A 19,105-nucleotide genomic window follows, 5' to 3' on the forward strand; every position below is an offset into this window, starting at 1 on the left:
CTCGTTTTTATGATAGGAATATTTGAAAATGTAAATGGTTTTTATGTATTTTGATTTATTCAACTTTATATTTGGATTGTAGCTATCCAATTCATCGGCAGGTGATGGCAGCCATGTTACTACATCCTTCATCAAAAGAAGTGTTTCAGGCAGCTGCAAGTACTCTGGCAACTTTGGCAGACCAAAGCAGTAAGTTGAAAATGGGAGAATGCATTCTAACTAAATATTAACTCATTTTCTTTGAATAATGTTTTGTTTTCTTTTGTTAATAGTACAAATAAGGAAACTTCTGTTGGGAAAAGGGATACATATCAACACTTTAGAACAAATGAAAAACAATTTAGACTCGAGTCATGTCTTGAAGAGTGCCTGCAAGTTACTTAATAAGCTTTATCTTGGGAGGTAAATATTTTTGTTTTTTGCTTGGGGGCATAGGTTATAAATGGAAGGCAAAGGCTATAAATTCTTATCCATCATGTTTAATATATGGACTGAACTGATCACTTTTAGTTGTCTTTTTCTGAGCTAGTATGCAAAGCAGAAAAAATTGCTCTTAACTATTGAATTTCTCATTCTGGATTCAACTGGATTTGATTGTTCCTCTGTCTACTTTTATCTGACTGTTGACTTCCACTGCAAATCTTTATTATTTGACTGTTTTGAATGTAATAAATAACTAATTTTTGATCTGTACATGTTCTAAAATTTCATCTCTGAAATGCGCAACCACAAAAGAAATATTGTACTTTTGACATCCTAGATTTATAGTGAACTTCTTCTCTTATTGACGCATTATGATTTAATTAGTCATTTGCTAATTTACTCAGTATTCATTTACTGCAATTTGGTACTGTGATTTTTAACTAGACCATAATAAGACAAAGGAACAAAATTCATTCATCTGGCTATCAAGTGTGCTTTGCCACAGCTTTCCATAATTGCTTTTATATTCTAGTCTTTTTAAAATGAGTTGCTAATAGTCCATTGGTCGTCCTTCCTACTTACATGGTTGATTTATTATTCCCTCTCAATTCCATTCTCCTGTCTTCTTCCTAAACCTTTGACACCCTTACTAATCACGGCCTACTAAAAGTCTTAGGCACAAATAAATAGCTACGGTGCCTAAGACTTTTGCACCGTACTGTATTTTCAGCGTGGAGTGGAGAGTAAGTCTGTAAATCTGGTGGAGCAAAGGATGTTGGAGATGCCAAGGGTGGAGCGCCGAGGGAGGAATGTGAGACAGGTGACAGAGGAGGAGTACCAGAGGGAGGGGAATGGCACTGTTGCAGACACAACCAGCCCTGAGACACCAGGCAAGGTCATTTGATTCCAAACAATTGGTTTATTGATCATCACAGAATGTCTCTCTGGTACTGGCCACTCCCTCCCTTTTTCCTAACCATGATTTCCCTCTCCCTGCTCCTTATCCTACGATTGTACAGTAATGTGGGAGATGTGCAGCATCTCTTCTGCCCATTTCAGTATCAGGTTTATCATCACTCTCATGTGTCAGGAAATTTGTTTTTTTTTGCAACAGCAGTACAGTGCAATACATAAAATTACTACAGTATTATGCAAAAGTCTTATGCAGCCTAACTATATGTATGTGCTGAAGTATTTTGCACAATACTGTTTGTGGCAATAAATTCTGCAGATTCATCACCATAATCTCAATGCTTAAGGGACATCCTTTTGTTCTGAGGCTGCACCCTTTGCTCCTAGATTCTCCCACTACTGGAAACATTCTCTTCAAGTCCATTCTATCCAGGCCCTTCAATATTTAGTAGATTTCAAAAAGATCTCCCCCCACCCCCAACTATCCTCCTAAACTCCAGCAAGTATAGGTCCAGGGCCACCAAATGCTCCTCATATGCTAACCCTTTCGTCCCCAGGATAATTCTCATAAACTTCCTCTGGACCCTCCCCAGCATATGCCAGCATATCCTTCTTTAGGTAAGGGGACCAAAACTGTTCACAGTACTCCAAGTGTAGTCTGACCACACCTTATAAAGCCACAGCTTTCCTTAATTGCTTTTATATTCTGGTCTTTTTAAAATGAGTTGCTAATAGTCCATAGGTCTTCCTTCCTACTTACTCAACCTGTAAGTTAATATTTGGGGAATCCTGCACTTGACTCTGTCTTAGAATCTACAGACAGGATGGCGCGTTTGAAAATAAACAAGTAATTCTCTTTAAAAACGTTCATAAGTGTTGCTGTGAGTTATATTGTAAAAGATTTTGTGAAGGAAGATGTACCCTTTCAGCAACAGTATTTTTACATTTACTATTAATTATATAATTGAAATGGATCTCATGGACTGTCTAAGAATTCTCAGGTAATGTATAATCTTTACTTTTTACAGTTTTTAGGATCTTTGCAAGCACAACTGCAAAAATGGATTCCTCAATATTAGAAAATCTCCTAAAGGTTGTTATAGCTGGGGGTGGTAATGCAGACGAGCTCTGACTACCTATTCAATGCTCCCAATGGCATGCACCTCAGGTAGCCTCTGACGATGAGTCCAGCTCCTGGCCTTCATATGTGGCTTGGCTACTAAGCCTGGTGGGAGCATTTCTACTGACAGGAGAAGGGGCAAAAGCAGGTTACTGGTGCCTTAAAACCAGTTGATTTGGGCAGATGGAGCTTGTCAGCCACGGTTGGCAGCTCATCTAGGAGAAGGAAAACTCTGATCTCAAACTTCCGTTGCCTTGCGGCTATACCCACCCATGGGGAAGGCTTCAGGAGTAAACCCTGAGGGAGAAATACGGAGCTGGAGTCCCTAAGGCATTCCTACACTGAGTTCAATGCTGACAGGCAACTCCTGCGATGCTGCTGGTACCAAATTGTATCGGTGTCTGCCGTTCCTTTAGGTTCATCAGATGTGTCGAGAGGGGCAGATTGCTACATGGGCAACAGCTTGCTCTCCATATCATACTGCCCAGGCTTGCATATTGAGTCAGCTAATAGACATGGTCAATTCTGACTGCCAGAGGCCCTCACTGATTCACTCACTCGCGTCCTAAGGGACACTAGCTACAATGTAGTTTCTGAATGTTATTTACCTGTTTAAATCTGAAAACTGCCGAAGTCATTCGAGTTCACTTCTAACATAAAGAGAGAAAATTAAATCCAATAATATGTTATAAACAAAAGAGATTGTCCAGATGCTGGAAATTTAGAGCAACACAGATAAAATCCTGGAGGCGGCATTTACAGAGGGGAATAAACAATTGATGTTTCAGGCCAGCCCTGATGAATGCTCTTACCCCTAAAATGTTGAGTGTTTACTCCCCTCTGTAGGTGCTGCCAGACTTGCTGAGTTGCTCCTGCATTCTGTGTGTGTTACTCCAATTATACATTGTTATGTTTCGAATTCTAACTAGATTCCAAATAATGAAACAACCACTGTGCCATCTCTGCAGACTTTTTGATAAACTGTAATCTCTATTATCATGAAAAATATAGTGTATGCAGATATGATTTAATTTTGTTTTTGTAAACCTTTGAGGTAAAAGCGAAATTCTACAAATGTTTACTTCGCATTTTGATTTTATCTTATGCTATTGATTACTGAGCTATAATTATTTAATGTCTTTTCAGCAATCTGAATCTAGATGTCAGGACTTTAACCTTAAATAGGACAGTGAACGCTTTGAAGAATCATGCAAACAATTGTTCACTACATCTTGAGGCCCTTCAGGTTATATCACATATAACTTGCCCTGGTAAGTAAGAAATACCAACTGTTAGATTGGCGTGTAGAGTTGTTATTTTCTTGCACTTTAACTTTCTATGCTTGCTTCGGTTTTTTATGTAATCACTTAAATATGTACATGTAATTGTTCAGTGAATTTTCCAGTAACTATGGTACAATTACATCTGTATTTCTCTAGAAACTACGTAGTTTTCAGTCACAGGTATCATGCTACTTAAACGCCTATAAAATATCCAGATTTATAGGTTTTATAGTTTCACCCCGGCCAGCTTGAACAATTACCACAAACGTATCACCTGTGCCACCAGAGGAGTCAACACACTCGATCACTGTAACACCATCATCAAGAAAGCTTGCAGTGCTGTCCCATGCCCACACTTTGGAAAGTCTAATCACCTGGCTGTACTTCTACTCCCAGCATACAGGCAGAGACTAAAGACCACAACACCAGTGGTGAGGACCAGAAAGTTATGGTCAAGGGAGGCAGAGGAGTGCTTACAGGACTGCTTTGAGTCAGTGGGCTGGGCATTGTTCAAAGATTCATCTCAGATCTGAATGAATATGTCAGTTGTCACTGATTTCATCAAGACCTCTGTGGATGACCGTGTGCCTTCGAGGACATACTGGACACATTCAAACCAAAAGCCACGGATGAACCAGGAGATTCATCATTTGCTGAGGGCTAGATCTGTAGCATTTAAGACCGATGATCCAGAACTACATATGAACTCCTGGTGTGAACTATGGAAGGGTATTTTAAGAGCAAAGAAACAATTCTAATTGAAGTTAGAGATAAAAATGGATATACATCAGTTTTGAGGGTTTGCAGGACATTACTTCCTACAAGGCGAAACCTAACACCATGAATAGCTGTGATGTATCACTCCCAGATGAACTCAATGCCTTTTTATGCACACTTTGAAAGAGAGATAAAGTGACATCTCTGCAAATCAATGCAGCATCTGTTGACCCTGTGTTTTCTTGCCAATGTCTAAATACCTTTCAAGAGGATGAACTCTCACAAGCTGTCAGAACCAGATAGTGTACCTGGTAAGGCACTAAAAACCTGGCCAAACAACTGGTGGAGTATTCAAGGACATCTTAAATCTCTCACTGCTGCAGTCAGATGTTATCACCTGCTTCAAAAAGTTGACGATCATACCAGTGCTCAAGACAAGCAGGATGAACTTCCTCAATGACTATAACTCACATCTGCTGTGATTAAGAGCTTTGAGAGGTCCATCATGGCCAGAATCAACTCCTGTCTAAGCAAGGGTCTGAACCTGTTGCAATTTGCCTTTCAGTGCAATAGGTTTACAACGGATGCAATCTCACTGTCTCTCCTCTCAGCCTTGGATCATTTAGATAATAGCAATATCTATGTCAAGCTATTGTTTATTATTACAGATCAATGTTTAACACAATCATACCCTCAGTTCTGTTTAAAATACTCCAAAAGCTGGGCCCAGATATCTCCCTCTGCAGCTAGGTCCTTGACTTGTATATTGGGAGACCACAGTCAGTGCAGATTGGAAATAACATCATCTCCTCACTGACAATCAACACTGGGCCACCTCAAGGATGTTTAGCCTACTGCTCTGCTCTCTGTATTCCCATGATTGTGTGGGATAGGCACCACTGAAACACCGTCTATAAATTTGCCAATGATACAGCTATTGTTGGCAGAATTTCAGATGGTGATGAAGAGGCATTTGAGAGTGGGATAGATTAACTGGTTGATTGGTGTCACAACACAATCTTGCACTCAGTGTCAGTAAGACCAAGGAATTGATCACGGACTTCAAGAAGAGAAAGTCAAGGGAACACACACCAGTCCTCATCAAGGGATTGGCAATGAAAAGGGTGAGCTGTTTCAAGTTCCTTGCTGTTAACATCTCTGAAGATCTATCCTAGGCCTAATATATTGATGCAAATACAGAGAAGGCATAACAGCGTCAATATTGATATGTCTTGGTATGTCACCGATGACTCTCGCAAATTTCTACAAGATGTACTGTGGAGAGCATTCTAACTGGTTGCATCATCATCTGGTATGGAGGGTTCATTACAGAGGATTGTAAAAAAAAACTGCAGTAAGTTGTAAACTCAGCCAGCTTGATCATGAGCACAGCATTGAAGACGTCTTCAAAAGATGGCATTCATCATGAAGGTCTTCCATTATCCTGGACATGCCCTTTTTCATTGCTACTATCAAGGAAGAGGTATGGGAACTTGAAGATAAACACTCAATGTTTCAGGAACAGTTTGCTCCCCTCTGCCATCAGATTTCTGAATGGACAATGAACCTATGTATGTATACTACCTCACTTTTTTTCCCCTCTTTTTTGCACTACTAATTTAATTTAATTTTTTACTGGAGTTTATACATTTTTATTATTATGTATTGCAATATACTGCTGCCACAAAACAACAAATTTCATGACATATGCCAGTAATATTAAATCTGATTCTGAATCTGATAATTGTTATCACTGGAATTTTTTCTTATCTCTAGCCTGAGTATGAGATGACCACAATTGTTTTTTCCTTTGGTTTTTCTTAGCTTTAAGACCATAAGATATAGGACCAGAATTAGGCCATTTGGCCTCTCAAGTCTGCTCCACCATTTCATCAATGCTGATCCATTTTCGCTCTCAGCCCCAATCCCCTGCCTTCTCCCCATATCTCCACATGCCCTGACCAATCAAGAATGCATTAACCTCTGCCTTAAATATATGTAAAGACATGGTCTCCACAGCTGCTTGTGGCAACAAATTCCACCGATTCACCACCATCTGCCTAAAAAAATTCCTCCTCATCTCCATTCTACAAGGACGCTCCTCTATTCTAAGGCTGTGTCCTCTGGTCTCAGACTCTCCCACCATAGGAAACATCCTCTCCACATCCACTCTTTCGAGGCCTTTCAACATTCGATAGCTTTCAATTAGGTCACCCCTCATTCTTCTAAATTCTAGTGAATACAGGCCCAGAGCTATCAAACACTATTCATATAACAAGCCTGCAATCCTGGAATAATTTTTGTAAACCTCCTTTAACCTTACCAGTGTCAGCACATCCTTTCTAAGATAAGGGGACCAAAACTGCTCACAATATTCAAGTGAGGCCTCACCAGTGCTTTATAAAGACTCGGCATTACATCTTTGCTTTTATATTTTAGTCCTCTCGAAATGAATGTTAACATTGAATTTGCCTTCCTTACCACCAAATCAACCTGCAAATTAGTCTTTAGGCAATCCTACACAAGGACTCCCAAGTCCCTTTGCACCTTAGATTTTTGAACTTTCTCTCTGTTTAGAAAATAGTCTATGACTTTATTTCATCTACCAAAGTACATGACCATACACTTTCCGACACTGTATTCCATCTGCCACTTCTTTGCCTGTTCTCCAAATCTATCTAAGTACTTCTGTAGCCTCGCTACTTCCTCAAAACCCCTACCCCTTCACCTATCTTCGCATTGCCCGCTAACTTTGTAACAAAGCCATCAATTGTGCTATCCATATCATTGACATACAATGTAAAAAGAAGCAGTCCTACACAGACCCCTGTGAACACCACTGGTCAATGGCAGATAGCCAGAAAAGGTTCATGTGGACTGCGGCCTGTTTTATCATGTGCCTCCAAGTACCCTGAACCACATCCTTAACAATCGACTCCAACATCTTCCCAACCAATATGGTCATACTAACTGGCCTATGATTTCCTTTCCTCTGCCCTTCTCTCTTCTTGAAGAGTGGAGTGACACTTGCAATTTTCCAGTTTTCTGGAACCATTCCAGAAGCTCAGGATTCTTGAAAGATAATTTCTAATGCTTCCACAATCTCTTCAGCCACCCCTTTCAGAACCCTAGAGCGTACACTCTCTGGTCCTGGTAACTTATCTACCTTCAGACCTTTCAGTTTCCCAAGACCTTCTCCCTAGTACTGACAACTTCACACACTTCTGATCTCTGACACTCTTGAAATTCCAGCATACTGCTAGTGTCTTCCACCGTGAAGATTGATGCAAAATACTTCACTTCATCCGTCATTTCATTGTCCCCCATTACTACCTCCCCAGCGTCGTTTTCAGTGGTCCAATATTCATTCTCACCTCTCTTTTATACTTCATGTATCTGAACAAAGTTTTGGTCTCCTCTTTAATATTATTGGCTCGCCTACTTCTGTATTACATCTTTTCCTTCTTAATAACTTTTTAGTTTCCTTCTGTTCATTTTTCAAAGTTTCCCAATCCTTTAACCCCACTAATTTTTTCTCAATTATATGCACCCTCTTTGGCTTTTATGTCAGCTTTAACTTCTCTTGTTAGCCATGGTTATGTCATCTAGCCTTTAGAATGCTTCTACCTTTTTGGGTGTTCATATCCTATGCCTTCCGAATTGCTTTCAGAAATTGCAGCCATTGCTGCTCTGCAGTCATCCCTGCCAGTGTTCTTTTCCGATCAATTTTGGCTAATTCCTCTCTCATGCCCCTGTAATTCCTTTTATTCCATTGTTATACTGGTATATTCAACTTTAGCTTCTCCCTCTCAAATTGTGATGTGAATTCTATCATATTATAATCATTGCTTCCTAATGGTTCCTTTAAGCCCTCTAATCAATTCTGATTCATTGCACTACACCCCTAGCGTGACTCAACCACAAAGGAAAGGAAAGGTACATCGCATCCGGAGTTTCTCTAGTTAGCGGACAATTTCCCTCCACGCCTCTCTGACGTAGTGGGGAACCAGGTACGAGGCAAGTTACAGCAGTGGTTTGCCATTGCCTTCTACCGGGTGAGTTTCCAAAGAGATCACCAGCTCGTAACCCAGCACGGATGGAAAGTGTGCAGGGGAGTCAGCTGGATTCGAACTCGGGACCTTTTGTCCCGAAACCAAAGTCTGGCACTAATGTCACTATGCCACCAGCTGGGTCTACCAGCTGCTCTAAAAAGTCATTTTGTAGGTATTCCAGAAATACCCTCTCTTGGGATCTAGCAGCAACCTGATTTTCCCACTCTACTTGCATATTGTAATCCCCCATTACCATTGTAACATTGCCCTTTTGGAATGCATTTTCTGTCTCCCATTGTAGTTTGTAGACGATGTCATTACTACTGTTTGGGGGGGGTGGGGTCTGTATATTAGTCCCATCAGGGTCTTTTTACCCTTGTAGTTCTTTAGCTCTACTCACAACGATTCAACAACTTTCAACCCTATGTCACCTCTTTGTAGTGATTTGATTTCATTTTTTACCAACAGAGCCACATCACCCCTTCTGCCGACCTGCCTACCTGCCTGTCTGTCTGCCTGTCTCCTTGCGATACAATGCATATTCTTTATTTTCTTGGCTCCTTTTTCTTGTTTGTTTTCTGTTCCAGTAACATTTAACAAAATGGCCATAAGCAACAAGGTTTATGCCTTATTCTTGACTTCTGAAGAACCTTGGATCACAAAGTAATCAGAATCCAACATAACCCACAGTTTGTGCTGAATGGTGTTACTGGAAAGAAATAGACTGTTTCATTATGAGGAGAGAATTTGCTGTTTTATTGAAAATATGTGAACTTTCGTGCATTGAAGTGAATTTTTCAAAAATTCAGAATAGCCAACATTTATTTTAGTGCTGTTTTGTATCTGTTACTGAGACTATTCAAGAGTGATTCTATTTCCTGATTTAAATGAGATCTGCTAACCAAACGTATTTGCTTTTATCTCTACAACATGTTTGAAAACCTCAGATCAATCACTAAACACTTCAGTGTACGAGCTGCCTTCTGGTCACTTTATAATATAGCGAAACACAGAAAGCTGTTTCTACATAATATTTCAGCAATACAAAAGACCAAACATGATTGTTCTCATGAAGTTGGTTGAAACAGACATTGATCTGGAAACCTGAGTCCATTTAAAATGTCTTGCGAGGTTTTGGTGTAACAGTTTATCTAAAAGACAATACACACAATGCGTAAAATGCTCTCAATATAGAATGGACATGACAACCGTAATGATTTTATGGAGGTTTGAACCTGCAACCTTCTAAGAAATAATAACTGATTCAAAGGTGCAGTGAACCTCTGTCTTAGAGCTGGTATTCATTTCCTGGATCTGCTCCTCAGGATAAAGAATGACTTGCTCCCATTCCAGTTTTGCATGTTCTGAGGTGACTGGGGTCATCATGGGAAATGCAGACACTTCCATTTATAGGGCAGGAGGAGCTTGATGGGATGGGCTGGTAGGCTGTTTGTGAGGTGATGTGCTTCTGCAACTTAGATAGAGGGCCTGTGAACTAATGATGTATGGCATTGAGTTTCTCTATACCATCCCAAATTATTATTCTGCACTTTGAGTGGCCATGACCTAATGATTCCCAAGAGAAAGAATGTTACTTTTGTTTTGCAAGGAAGGTTTGTGTACATCCTTGAATCTTTTGTTCCTATGGTAATTATAGAATAAATGGTTTTACATCTCTGGTATTATAGAATAGATTCCAGACTAATTTCATTTTGTTGTTGCAATATGCATTTCTATGCCACAAAATTTATCTTAAATATTTGTATTTTGCTTTAAATCTCATCATGAGCATGGGATGGCGTACACAAAGTGGAAAATGTGCAAGTGAATTACTACTTAGTCTTGTAGAGTGATCTTGAAGCCCACTCTGTTGTTTAAATATTTTTTAGAAGTTCTTAATTACCATCAATCTGGTTATATTTGTTTTGTTATCTAGTATCTAAAATCTATCCGAAAGAGGACCCGATAAATATGGATGCGTTGGAATCAATGGCAAAATTAATTCACAAGCAGTGCTTGTTGGAGAGTTTACATGAATTAATTCTTGATAGTTTAAACAAGGTAAGTTTAAAAATATCATCTTTTATATGCTCAATTATATGTATACAATAAAATTGGCCTAAATGTTCACAAAATTAACATCTGGGGAAGAAAAAATTCCAAACATAAACATTACAAGTCTATGTCCATACCTGTTGAGCAATAATATGCCTTGGCTGGAGAAGGATCTACGTTTATATTATGAATTAAGACATATTATCCTGCATATTTTGGGAATATTATGCAAGTTACCATAATTTTCTTTAAAGAAAAATAAGGAGATATTATTGTTGCAAAGCAGCTTAAGAGCAGAAAGAAACTATTTCTGTTAATGTGATCTTGAAACTTCACCATGGTTTCTAATACAGATCTGTGGGAATGCTGTAATCAGTGTGAGATGAATTCATGTGCTTGTATTTTTCTGTCTGTTGATCTACAATGAAACACGTTATCATAATGTTATAGTCTGCCCTGACCTGTTCCCTATTCTTCCTCATTTGCCGCATTGGGTTCCAGATAATGATATTTCAAATTTAGATGATTGTTTTTGTTTTGGAAAAACTTATTGATTGTAGCTTTATCATCACTTGGGGTTCTCCAAAAGTGAATAGAAGCAACCCTGTGACCTGGAATTCCCAACATCTTTTCAAACCTTCAATAGTTTCCTTCTACTTTAATGAATGGGGCAAAGACAGTACTCTTCATCTAAAGTTGTAGTCAATTAAATTCAAGTCATTATGCCACTGAGACCAATAGGACACATGAGGCTCAACTGGTGAACAAATCTAATTGGGGTTTTTTAATCTTGCTTTGCACACAAGAAGTATTTTATGTGCATAAATCTCAGAGCTGTTATTGCAGCTGGTGGGTAAAATTTGACTGCACAGTAAGTTTTTCCAATCATGTTGTTGACCTCTGTTCCACGTCTTCACCTTTAACATTTTTTTTTCGTTTGAACAGTTATTAATTTTATTATCTGCAGCATTAATATTATACTGAATCTGCAGTCTTAAGTGGTCTAATCTGAATGGCAGAGGTCTTAAAAATTGACTATGGATATCCCCTTATAGCTTCTTTGTAGACTGAAAGAGTCAAAAAGTCGGAGAACATTATAGGACAAAAACATGTAATTCAGCCTACGTAGACTGTGCTGAAATATTATTCTGCCAAGACCCATTGACCTGCAACTGGATCATGTCCTCTATTTCCCTCCCATCCATGTACTTATCCAAATTTCTCCTAAATGTTAAAATCAAACCCGCATCCACCAATTCTGCTGGAAGCTCGTTCCACACACATGCCCCCTTTGAATGAAGAAATTTCCCCTCATGTTCCCCTTATATATTTCACGTTTTACCTTTAACCTATGACCTCTAGTTCTAGTCTCACTCAGTATCAGTGGGAAAAAAGCTTGCTTGCATTTACCCTTTCAATACTTATCATAATTTTGTATATCTCTGTCATATCTCTTCTCATTTTCTTACTCTTCAGTGAATAAAGTCCTAACCTATTCAAACTTTTCTATAACTCAGGTGTTCAAGTCTTAGCAGTGTCCTTGTAATTTTTCTCTGCATTCTTTCAATCGTATTTACATATTTCCTGTAGGTAGGTAGCCAGAACTGTATACAGTACTCAAAAGTAGGCCTCGCCAATGTCTAATACAACTTCAACATGAAATCCCAACTCCTTTACTCAATACTTCGATTGTGAAGGCCAATGTGGCAAACGCTCTCTTTATGACCCTATCTACCTTGACCTTCAAGTGGACCAATTTTGTCCCTTGTCATTTTTTTTGTTCTTAATATATTTGCAGAAGCCATTGGGATTCTCCTTCACCTTTTCTGTTTGAGAAATGTTTCTATTTATTTATTTGTTTGTTTATTTTCTTAATTTTGATTTATGTAATCCATTTTGCATCCATTTGATTCCTAGAAAATTGCAAGGTCACTGTGTCTTTGATGGACTGTAAGGTAGCATATAATTTTATTTATTTTAAATCTAAAGCCTATCATTTTATTGAAACCAGGCTTTATAAACACATAGTTACCAGAACTGTTGTGTGGACATTATTCAATTCATCACAAAAAAATGTAATATTAAACCTTAAGTGATGTGGTAATGAGAGAATGGGCAATGCAGAGAATTAATATTAAGATAATTTTAAATGCAGATATTTCATGAAGCATACAGTAAAATCAAATTAATTTTGAAATTCTAAAGGAACCATATAATTATTTATGTAGTACTTAAAGCAATATTTGAAATGTTTGTAACTTTGAAAATTCTTGCTGAGCCCATGGAACATCCAATGCAAAATAGTCATGTAAGTCATGTAATTCCAAAAATGAATCTGGTTCATAATTCTTGGTACATCAGAATTAATTAACACGAGGCTTCCTTCAGAAGGTTGTGCATGTCATCAAATTCAATGTAAATCTTTGCTTATATGAAATCTCATGGGCATTTTTGTTTAAAACTCTGAAATGTGGACCCCTGTGAATGTAAAAGAATGCATAGGATAGGTTAAAACCAAAAAGGGATGCAATGCAGTCAGCAGATAGCAAGAGAAAGCATAAGAGAAAGCTTAACTGAAAGCATATGGGAGTAAAAGAATGCAGAAGTGAAATTAATGATGTGGTTGTGAAGAGAAAGTGGACAGCATGAAAAAATAATCTTTTGAGATCAAGGGAAAATCTTAAATATTTTCTAAATGTCTGAAGTGGAACTGAGTAATAATGAGAGTGTGAAGTGATTGTAGAGTCAAAGGTCGTGCACAGTGTTAAATAGCTGCTTTGCAGTCCTGGATAAAGTGTATCTTGGGTTCTGATCTGTTCCCAAGACCTATGGATTCACTTTCAAGGACTCTTCATCTCGTATTTCAATATTTGTTTATTTATTTATTCCTTGTTTTATTATTATTATTTCTTTCTTGTCATATTTGTAAAGCTTGTTGTTTTCTGCACACTGTTTGAATGCCGTAGTTGATGTGGTCTTTGATTGATTCTATTTTGATTTTTACTCCATTATGGATTTATTGACTATGCTGGCAAAAAAGATGAATCTCCGGATTGTATATGGTGACATATATGTACTTTGATAATAGTTTAACTCGAAGGGAGAGTAATGGACAATATTTGCAGATGGGTAGATAAGATGATTAAAACAGCATATTGAATAACTACCCCCTTTATTTGCTGAGGCTTGGAATGTAATAGAAAGGCAGTCATGTTACAGTAGTATGAAACACTAGTTAAGCTACGGGCTGAATACTGTACAATTCTGGTCATTGCATTGCAGAAAGAATCCAGTGGCTCTTTTGCATTGACAAAGTATTAAAAGATCTGTAATTTAGAATGAATCAAAATAAGATTTGTTAAGGTTGAAGATGGAGATGGATAGAGCTGAAATATTGTCTGAGACTTATTTAATAGTCTTGTCAATGTCACCTTGTCTAATTGAATCTAAATCACTGAAAAGGAACTAATTGTCAGGGCGCTGGAGCAGAGATCCAATCACAGACCCTGTACTGTGCACACAGTGATATTAATTGAGTAACAAATCCCGAGGTGCAAACAAAGTTGGCGTCAACATTCAGGCAGAAATCAAAGCGTCCAGAGAAATCCTAAAACCAGAATCGGGAAATAGGCAGAGTCGATATTCAGATGGACAGAGTACAGATACGAATGCTGGAAAAGCTCAGGAAAATTCACTGGCACAATATGGCAACAAACAGGTGAAAACACAGGATTAAAATACACTGAGCAATAAACAGAGAGGCAGATGATAGGTGAAGCACATTGAGACAGAAGTGGCGGTGAAACAGGTAATAATGAGAAACAGGTGAGAGATGGTGTACTCAGTAATACAGGGGCCAGAGTAGAGCAGGAGCGGGGACAGGAGCACATGGCAATACAAAACCACAGACTGACGGCTAAGGGGAAAACACACAAAAAGACAAAGTTCAACTGGAGGTACTGACACTAACTGGTTAATATCGGAAGGAGACAGACAACACGAAATGCGGTAAATAGTTATGAGATCTGAATCAGAGCAATTTAAAAGCTTGCTTTTATGGCTGCATTGAGGTATTTATGTTTTTACTTAAATAAAACTTATTTACTTTCAGCAGTAGAAATAGCATTGAACTAAATTTGCACTGGGTAAATTCCTGTGTAAGGGATGATTTCATGCTTAAGTACTAGCTAGTGCAACTACAATGTTTAGTTTGATGGTAAAAACATTGTTGTGTTTCCAGTTCATCCAGAATCCAGCAATCCAACAGTATGGTTTTCGAGTGCTGTGTTCTATTACTGATAGTTCAGATGCAAAGGAACTAACATATCATGGGGTTTTGGACACAGTAATACATACTTTGCAAATGTTTCCACTTGAACGAGGTAGGATAAACAAATGCTCTGTTTTTGTTTGTAGTCATCTCAAAAAATCTATTTTGTTCTTCTATTGTGTTTTAATTAAGGAGAAATTCAGTTGTCGCAAATCATTTTTGTGATTTCTATGTAAATGATTTGTTAATTGTCAAATGAGGTCAAGAAGGCAAAAAGACAACCTCTATTTCAAATAAAGCATTGATTGACCGCCTTTTAGAAGGCAAGGAAAGAAAATGACTGAGCTCGTGCAAAGCTGGAGAGGATGGGAGTTCTGAACCAGAGGAATGGAGAGTGTAGGTTCATATGCAATGCAGAAGAGTATCCAGGGAAAACAAGAGAGTGGAGCATCAGAAATGAATGTGGATGGCAGTGAAATCAGATGCCAGGAGAAATAGTGTACTTTTTTTTAGGTTTTTGTTAGTAATTATCTATTGATAATGGCACATTATCTTTCCTCTTCATTTTGACCACCGTTTGCAACTGTCCAGCATTTTAAATTCCTGTTCATGTTACCGTTCAAAGAAAAGCTAATAATAATGCTTCAGCCTTTTTTAACCTGGATAAATCTTGCCTTACCGCAGCTGATTAAATGCAGAGGCTTCTTTCCTTCACCTCTTTATCCTTCCGTCATGATCATTACATCAATTGAGGCTTGATTTCTTCAATGCTTTCCAAATTTGCAATTCATCCTTTATGAGGCTGTTGTTGGTTTACTCTTTGATCATTTACCATCTCCCTGAAGCCCACTAGCACAATAGTTTGCTAATGTTCCAATGTGCCGTGCAAATCCCTATCCAAACGTCTTTACCCCCCCTATTGTCTTTAGCAAATGTTTTGTTTAACTATCTTCGTTTTCTGTCCAATAATACATTTTAAAAAATTTATCTGTTTTAATTTTCCCCCTAAACAATCCATGCATTGTCATCATTTTCATTACTATGAAAATGTGTTTACAAGTAACTTCTACAATGAAAGCAACCTCACAAATATTTTAATAAATCTGCATCAGGATTTTATTGAAGGTTAGTGGCCTGAAACCTCGCCTAAGTGGCACATGGGAAGCCTGCAAAGATAAAAGAAAGATAGAATTTTCAGTTGTGTAATACTTTTCTTGACTTACAAATATTTCTCTAGGACTCAGCTTCATTGTGTAAGAATTCAGGGCAGCCAGTGTGTTCACAGGAAATGGGATTAAATATCATTTAATCTGTAGGTGGCATGGTAGCATAGAGGTTAGTTTAACACCTTGGATGGCCAACTGTAAAATTAGGGTTCAGTTCCTGTTGCAGTCTGCAAGGAGTTTGTATGTTCTGTCCAAGACCCTGTGGATTTCTTCTGAGTGCTCCAGTTTCTTCCCACACTCCAAAAATGTATAGTTAAGGTTAGTAAGTTATGGGTAGTGGGTATGCTGTGTTGATGCTGGTATGTAGGGCCAAGCTGAAATTGCATAAATTAATAAGGGTTAGGTTTTAAAATTTGATTTTATTAATTGAGATACAGTGTGGGATAGGCCTTACCCAGGTCGCTGGTATTGCAAAGTGTTGTGCTAACCATTACTCTACCGTGGGTTGCATTGTCAGTTCACCAGTTGGTTAGATGTACCATAATTACTAATCTGCCTTTGAGATATGAGCATTATTTATTGTTCATGCCTCAGCTTGCTGAAAATCGTTTTCTCTTTGAAATGCGACATTCTCCTGCTTCTGCTACTACTGAGCAAGATCAGGAAATGTTGTCCACCATGTGTACAAATGGCGGTATATGGGCATTCCCATATCTTAGTACAGATTGTGAGAATGAGAGTTCTAATGCTAATTATAGGATGAAATTGCAGTGTGTCAAAATTACTGATTATAGAGAATAATTATTGTACATGCATTTGAGTTTTTTAACAGTAATGAACATGTTTTACATTTCTCTCAGAAATTCAGTATCTGGGTCTGAAACTTCTAGAAGTCCTTATTCCTGTGATAGATTTGCCTCAAACACATGTAGCACTATTGGCAAATGTTTTGATTGAGACACTGCGTCGATATGAAGAGGACATGGAAGTGCAAGTACAGGTAGATAATTGCAAAAGTTTTGCCACATGGTAGCCAAAGATAAATGGTAGTGTTGACTTTTAAATTCATTTCACCAGGTGAGCAAAGTATGGCTTATTAAATTCCTTTGAAGCAAAGGGTATTGAAATGAAGATTAGTTAATACTAGTAAGAAGCTTTTCTGTTTCCCCAAAAGATTCTGAAAATTAAACCATTAAGCACTCTTGTTAATTGGTCAACACTTCTTTTGGATAAATGCATGCTTATAATACAAGAAGGTATGGTGAAAACTTCGAAAAGTCAAGAGGTGCTTTGAGTTGTGATATTTTCTCAGAAAGAATTACCTAATCAAATTGTCTTTTATTGTAAAGGTAAAACTATAGCAACTCCCATTTGGTCATCACCTTAAATACCCTAAATGATAAATGAACAAGGAGTGTCTGAGTGCAAAGATGCAAGTAAAAATTTGAAGGTTAATCTCATGGAATGTAGAAATATTTTTTCTTAACGAAATATTTAACAAATTTTCATTAAATCTTTATTTCTTTTTAGGGATTTCAAGCCACTTTGTTATATTTTGAAACCATACCATCTGTTATTGAAATTTTCTTCAAGAAACGTATTGACACATTTATTTTTCATCAGATCACAAAATGCAAAAACAAACAGGTGATTTTAATGGCCTTCCTTGTTTCTGAGAATTTGAGAAACGTTACTTTTAATTTTGTCTTGCTAATTAGTTCATTTTCCTTATTTTGAAATATTAGCTACAGACCCTCCTCTGCAAGTGTTTATCCAAGTTGGCCATTGATCGTGGAATAAGAAATCAGATGCTTGAAAGTGCTTGCTCAGAAAATAATATCATGATGGCAAAATACTTAATCATGCTGGAAGCTGATGTCAATCAAAAATGTAAAAATGAGTCATTAATTTACCAGGTAAATAATTTCAAGCATTAAATCTGTGTAACTACTGATGGAAAAGAGGAGAAACGAGAATGTTTGGGGTGGGTGTGCTTTGGTTGTGCTATCTGCTTTACTGAGGCAGTGAGAAGTATAGACTGAGTCCATAGAGAGGAGGCTGGTTTCCAGGATGTGCTTGGTTGTGGCCACAACTCTCTTGGTTTTTTGCAGTTACACGCAGATCAGTTGCCATACCAAGCCATTAAGCATCAGTATGAATCCATTGAATTACAGTGGATGCAAAAGTTTGGGCACTCCTGGTCAAAATTTCTGTTACTGTGAATAGTTAAGTGAGTAGAAGATGAACTGATCTCCAAAAGTTATGAAGTTGAAGATGAAACATTCTTTTCAACATTTTAAGTAAGATTAGTGTATTATTTTTGTCTTGTACAATTTTAGAGTGAAAAAAGGAAAGGAGCACCATGCAAATGTTTGGGCACCACAAGAGATTTGAGCTCTCAGATAACGATTACCAAGGTCTCAGACCTTAAGTAGCTTGTTAGGGCTATGGCTTGTTCACAGTCATCGTTCGGAAAGGCCAGGTGATGAAAATTTCAAAGCTTTATAAATACCCTGACTCCTCAAACCTTGTCTCAACAATCAGCAGCCATGGGCTCCTCTAAGCAGCTGCCTAGCACTCTGAAATTTAAAATAAATGATGCCCACAGAGCATGAGAAGACTATAAGAAGATAGCAGAGCGTTTTCAGGTAACCGTTTCCTCAGTTCATAATGTAATTAAGAAATGGCAGTTAACAGGAACGGTGTAAGTCAAGTTGAGCTCTGGAAGACTAAGAAAACTTTCTGAGAGAACTGCTTGTAGGATTACTAGAAAGGCAAATCAAAACCCCCGTTTGACTGCAAAAGACCTTCAGGAAGATTTAGCAGACTCTCGAGTGGTGGTGCACTGTTCTACTGTGCAGTGACACCTGCACAAATATGACCTTCATGGAAGAGTCATCAAAAGAAGACCTTTCCTGCGTCCTCACCACAAAATTCAGCGTCAGAAGTTTGCAAAGGAACATATAAGCAAGCCTCAAAACACGAGGAGATCTGCAGAAGCTGGAAATTCAAGCAACACACATCAAAGTGGCTGGCGAACGCAGCAGGCCAGGCAGCATCTCTAGGAAGAGGTACGGTCGATGTTTTGGGCCGAGATCCTTCGTCAG

General features: G+C 38.1%; 1 protein-coding gene across 2 annotated transcripts in view; it reads left to right on the forward strand.

The window, feature by feature from the left end:
• Positions 1–19,105, forward strand: part of lrrk2 (leucine-rich repeat kinase 2) — a 140,734-nt gene that overhangs the window by 32,258 nt on the left and 89,371 nt on the right. For both annotated transcript variants that reach the window (XM_063072493.1, XM_063072494.1), the window contains exons 11-18: positions 83–189; positions 273–402; positions 3,602–3,726; positions 10,444–10,568; positions 14,803–14,944; positions 16,859–16,998; positions 17,529–17,645; positions 17,744–17,914. In XM_063072493.1, coding sequence (XP_062928563.1) covers positions 83–189; positions 273–402; positions 3,602–3,726; positions 10,444–10,568; positions 14,803–14,944; positions 16,859–16,998; positions 17,529–17,645; positions 17,744–17,914 — 1,057 coding nt within the window. The remainder of the gene's footprint in view (positions 1–82; positions 190–272; positions 403–3,601; positions 3,727–10,443; positions 10,569–14,802; positions 14,945–16,858; positions 16,999–17,528; positions 17,646–17,743; positions 17,915–19,105) is intronic.

This window comes from Mobula hypostoma, chromosome 20 (genome assembly GCF_963921235.1).
Source record: "Mobula hypostoma chromosome 20, sMobHyp1.1, whole genome shotgun sequence".
NCBI classification, from domain to species: domain Eukaryota; kingdom Metazoa; phylum Chordata; class Chondrichthyes; order Myliobatiformes; family Myliobatidae; genus Mobula; species Mobula hypostoma.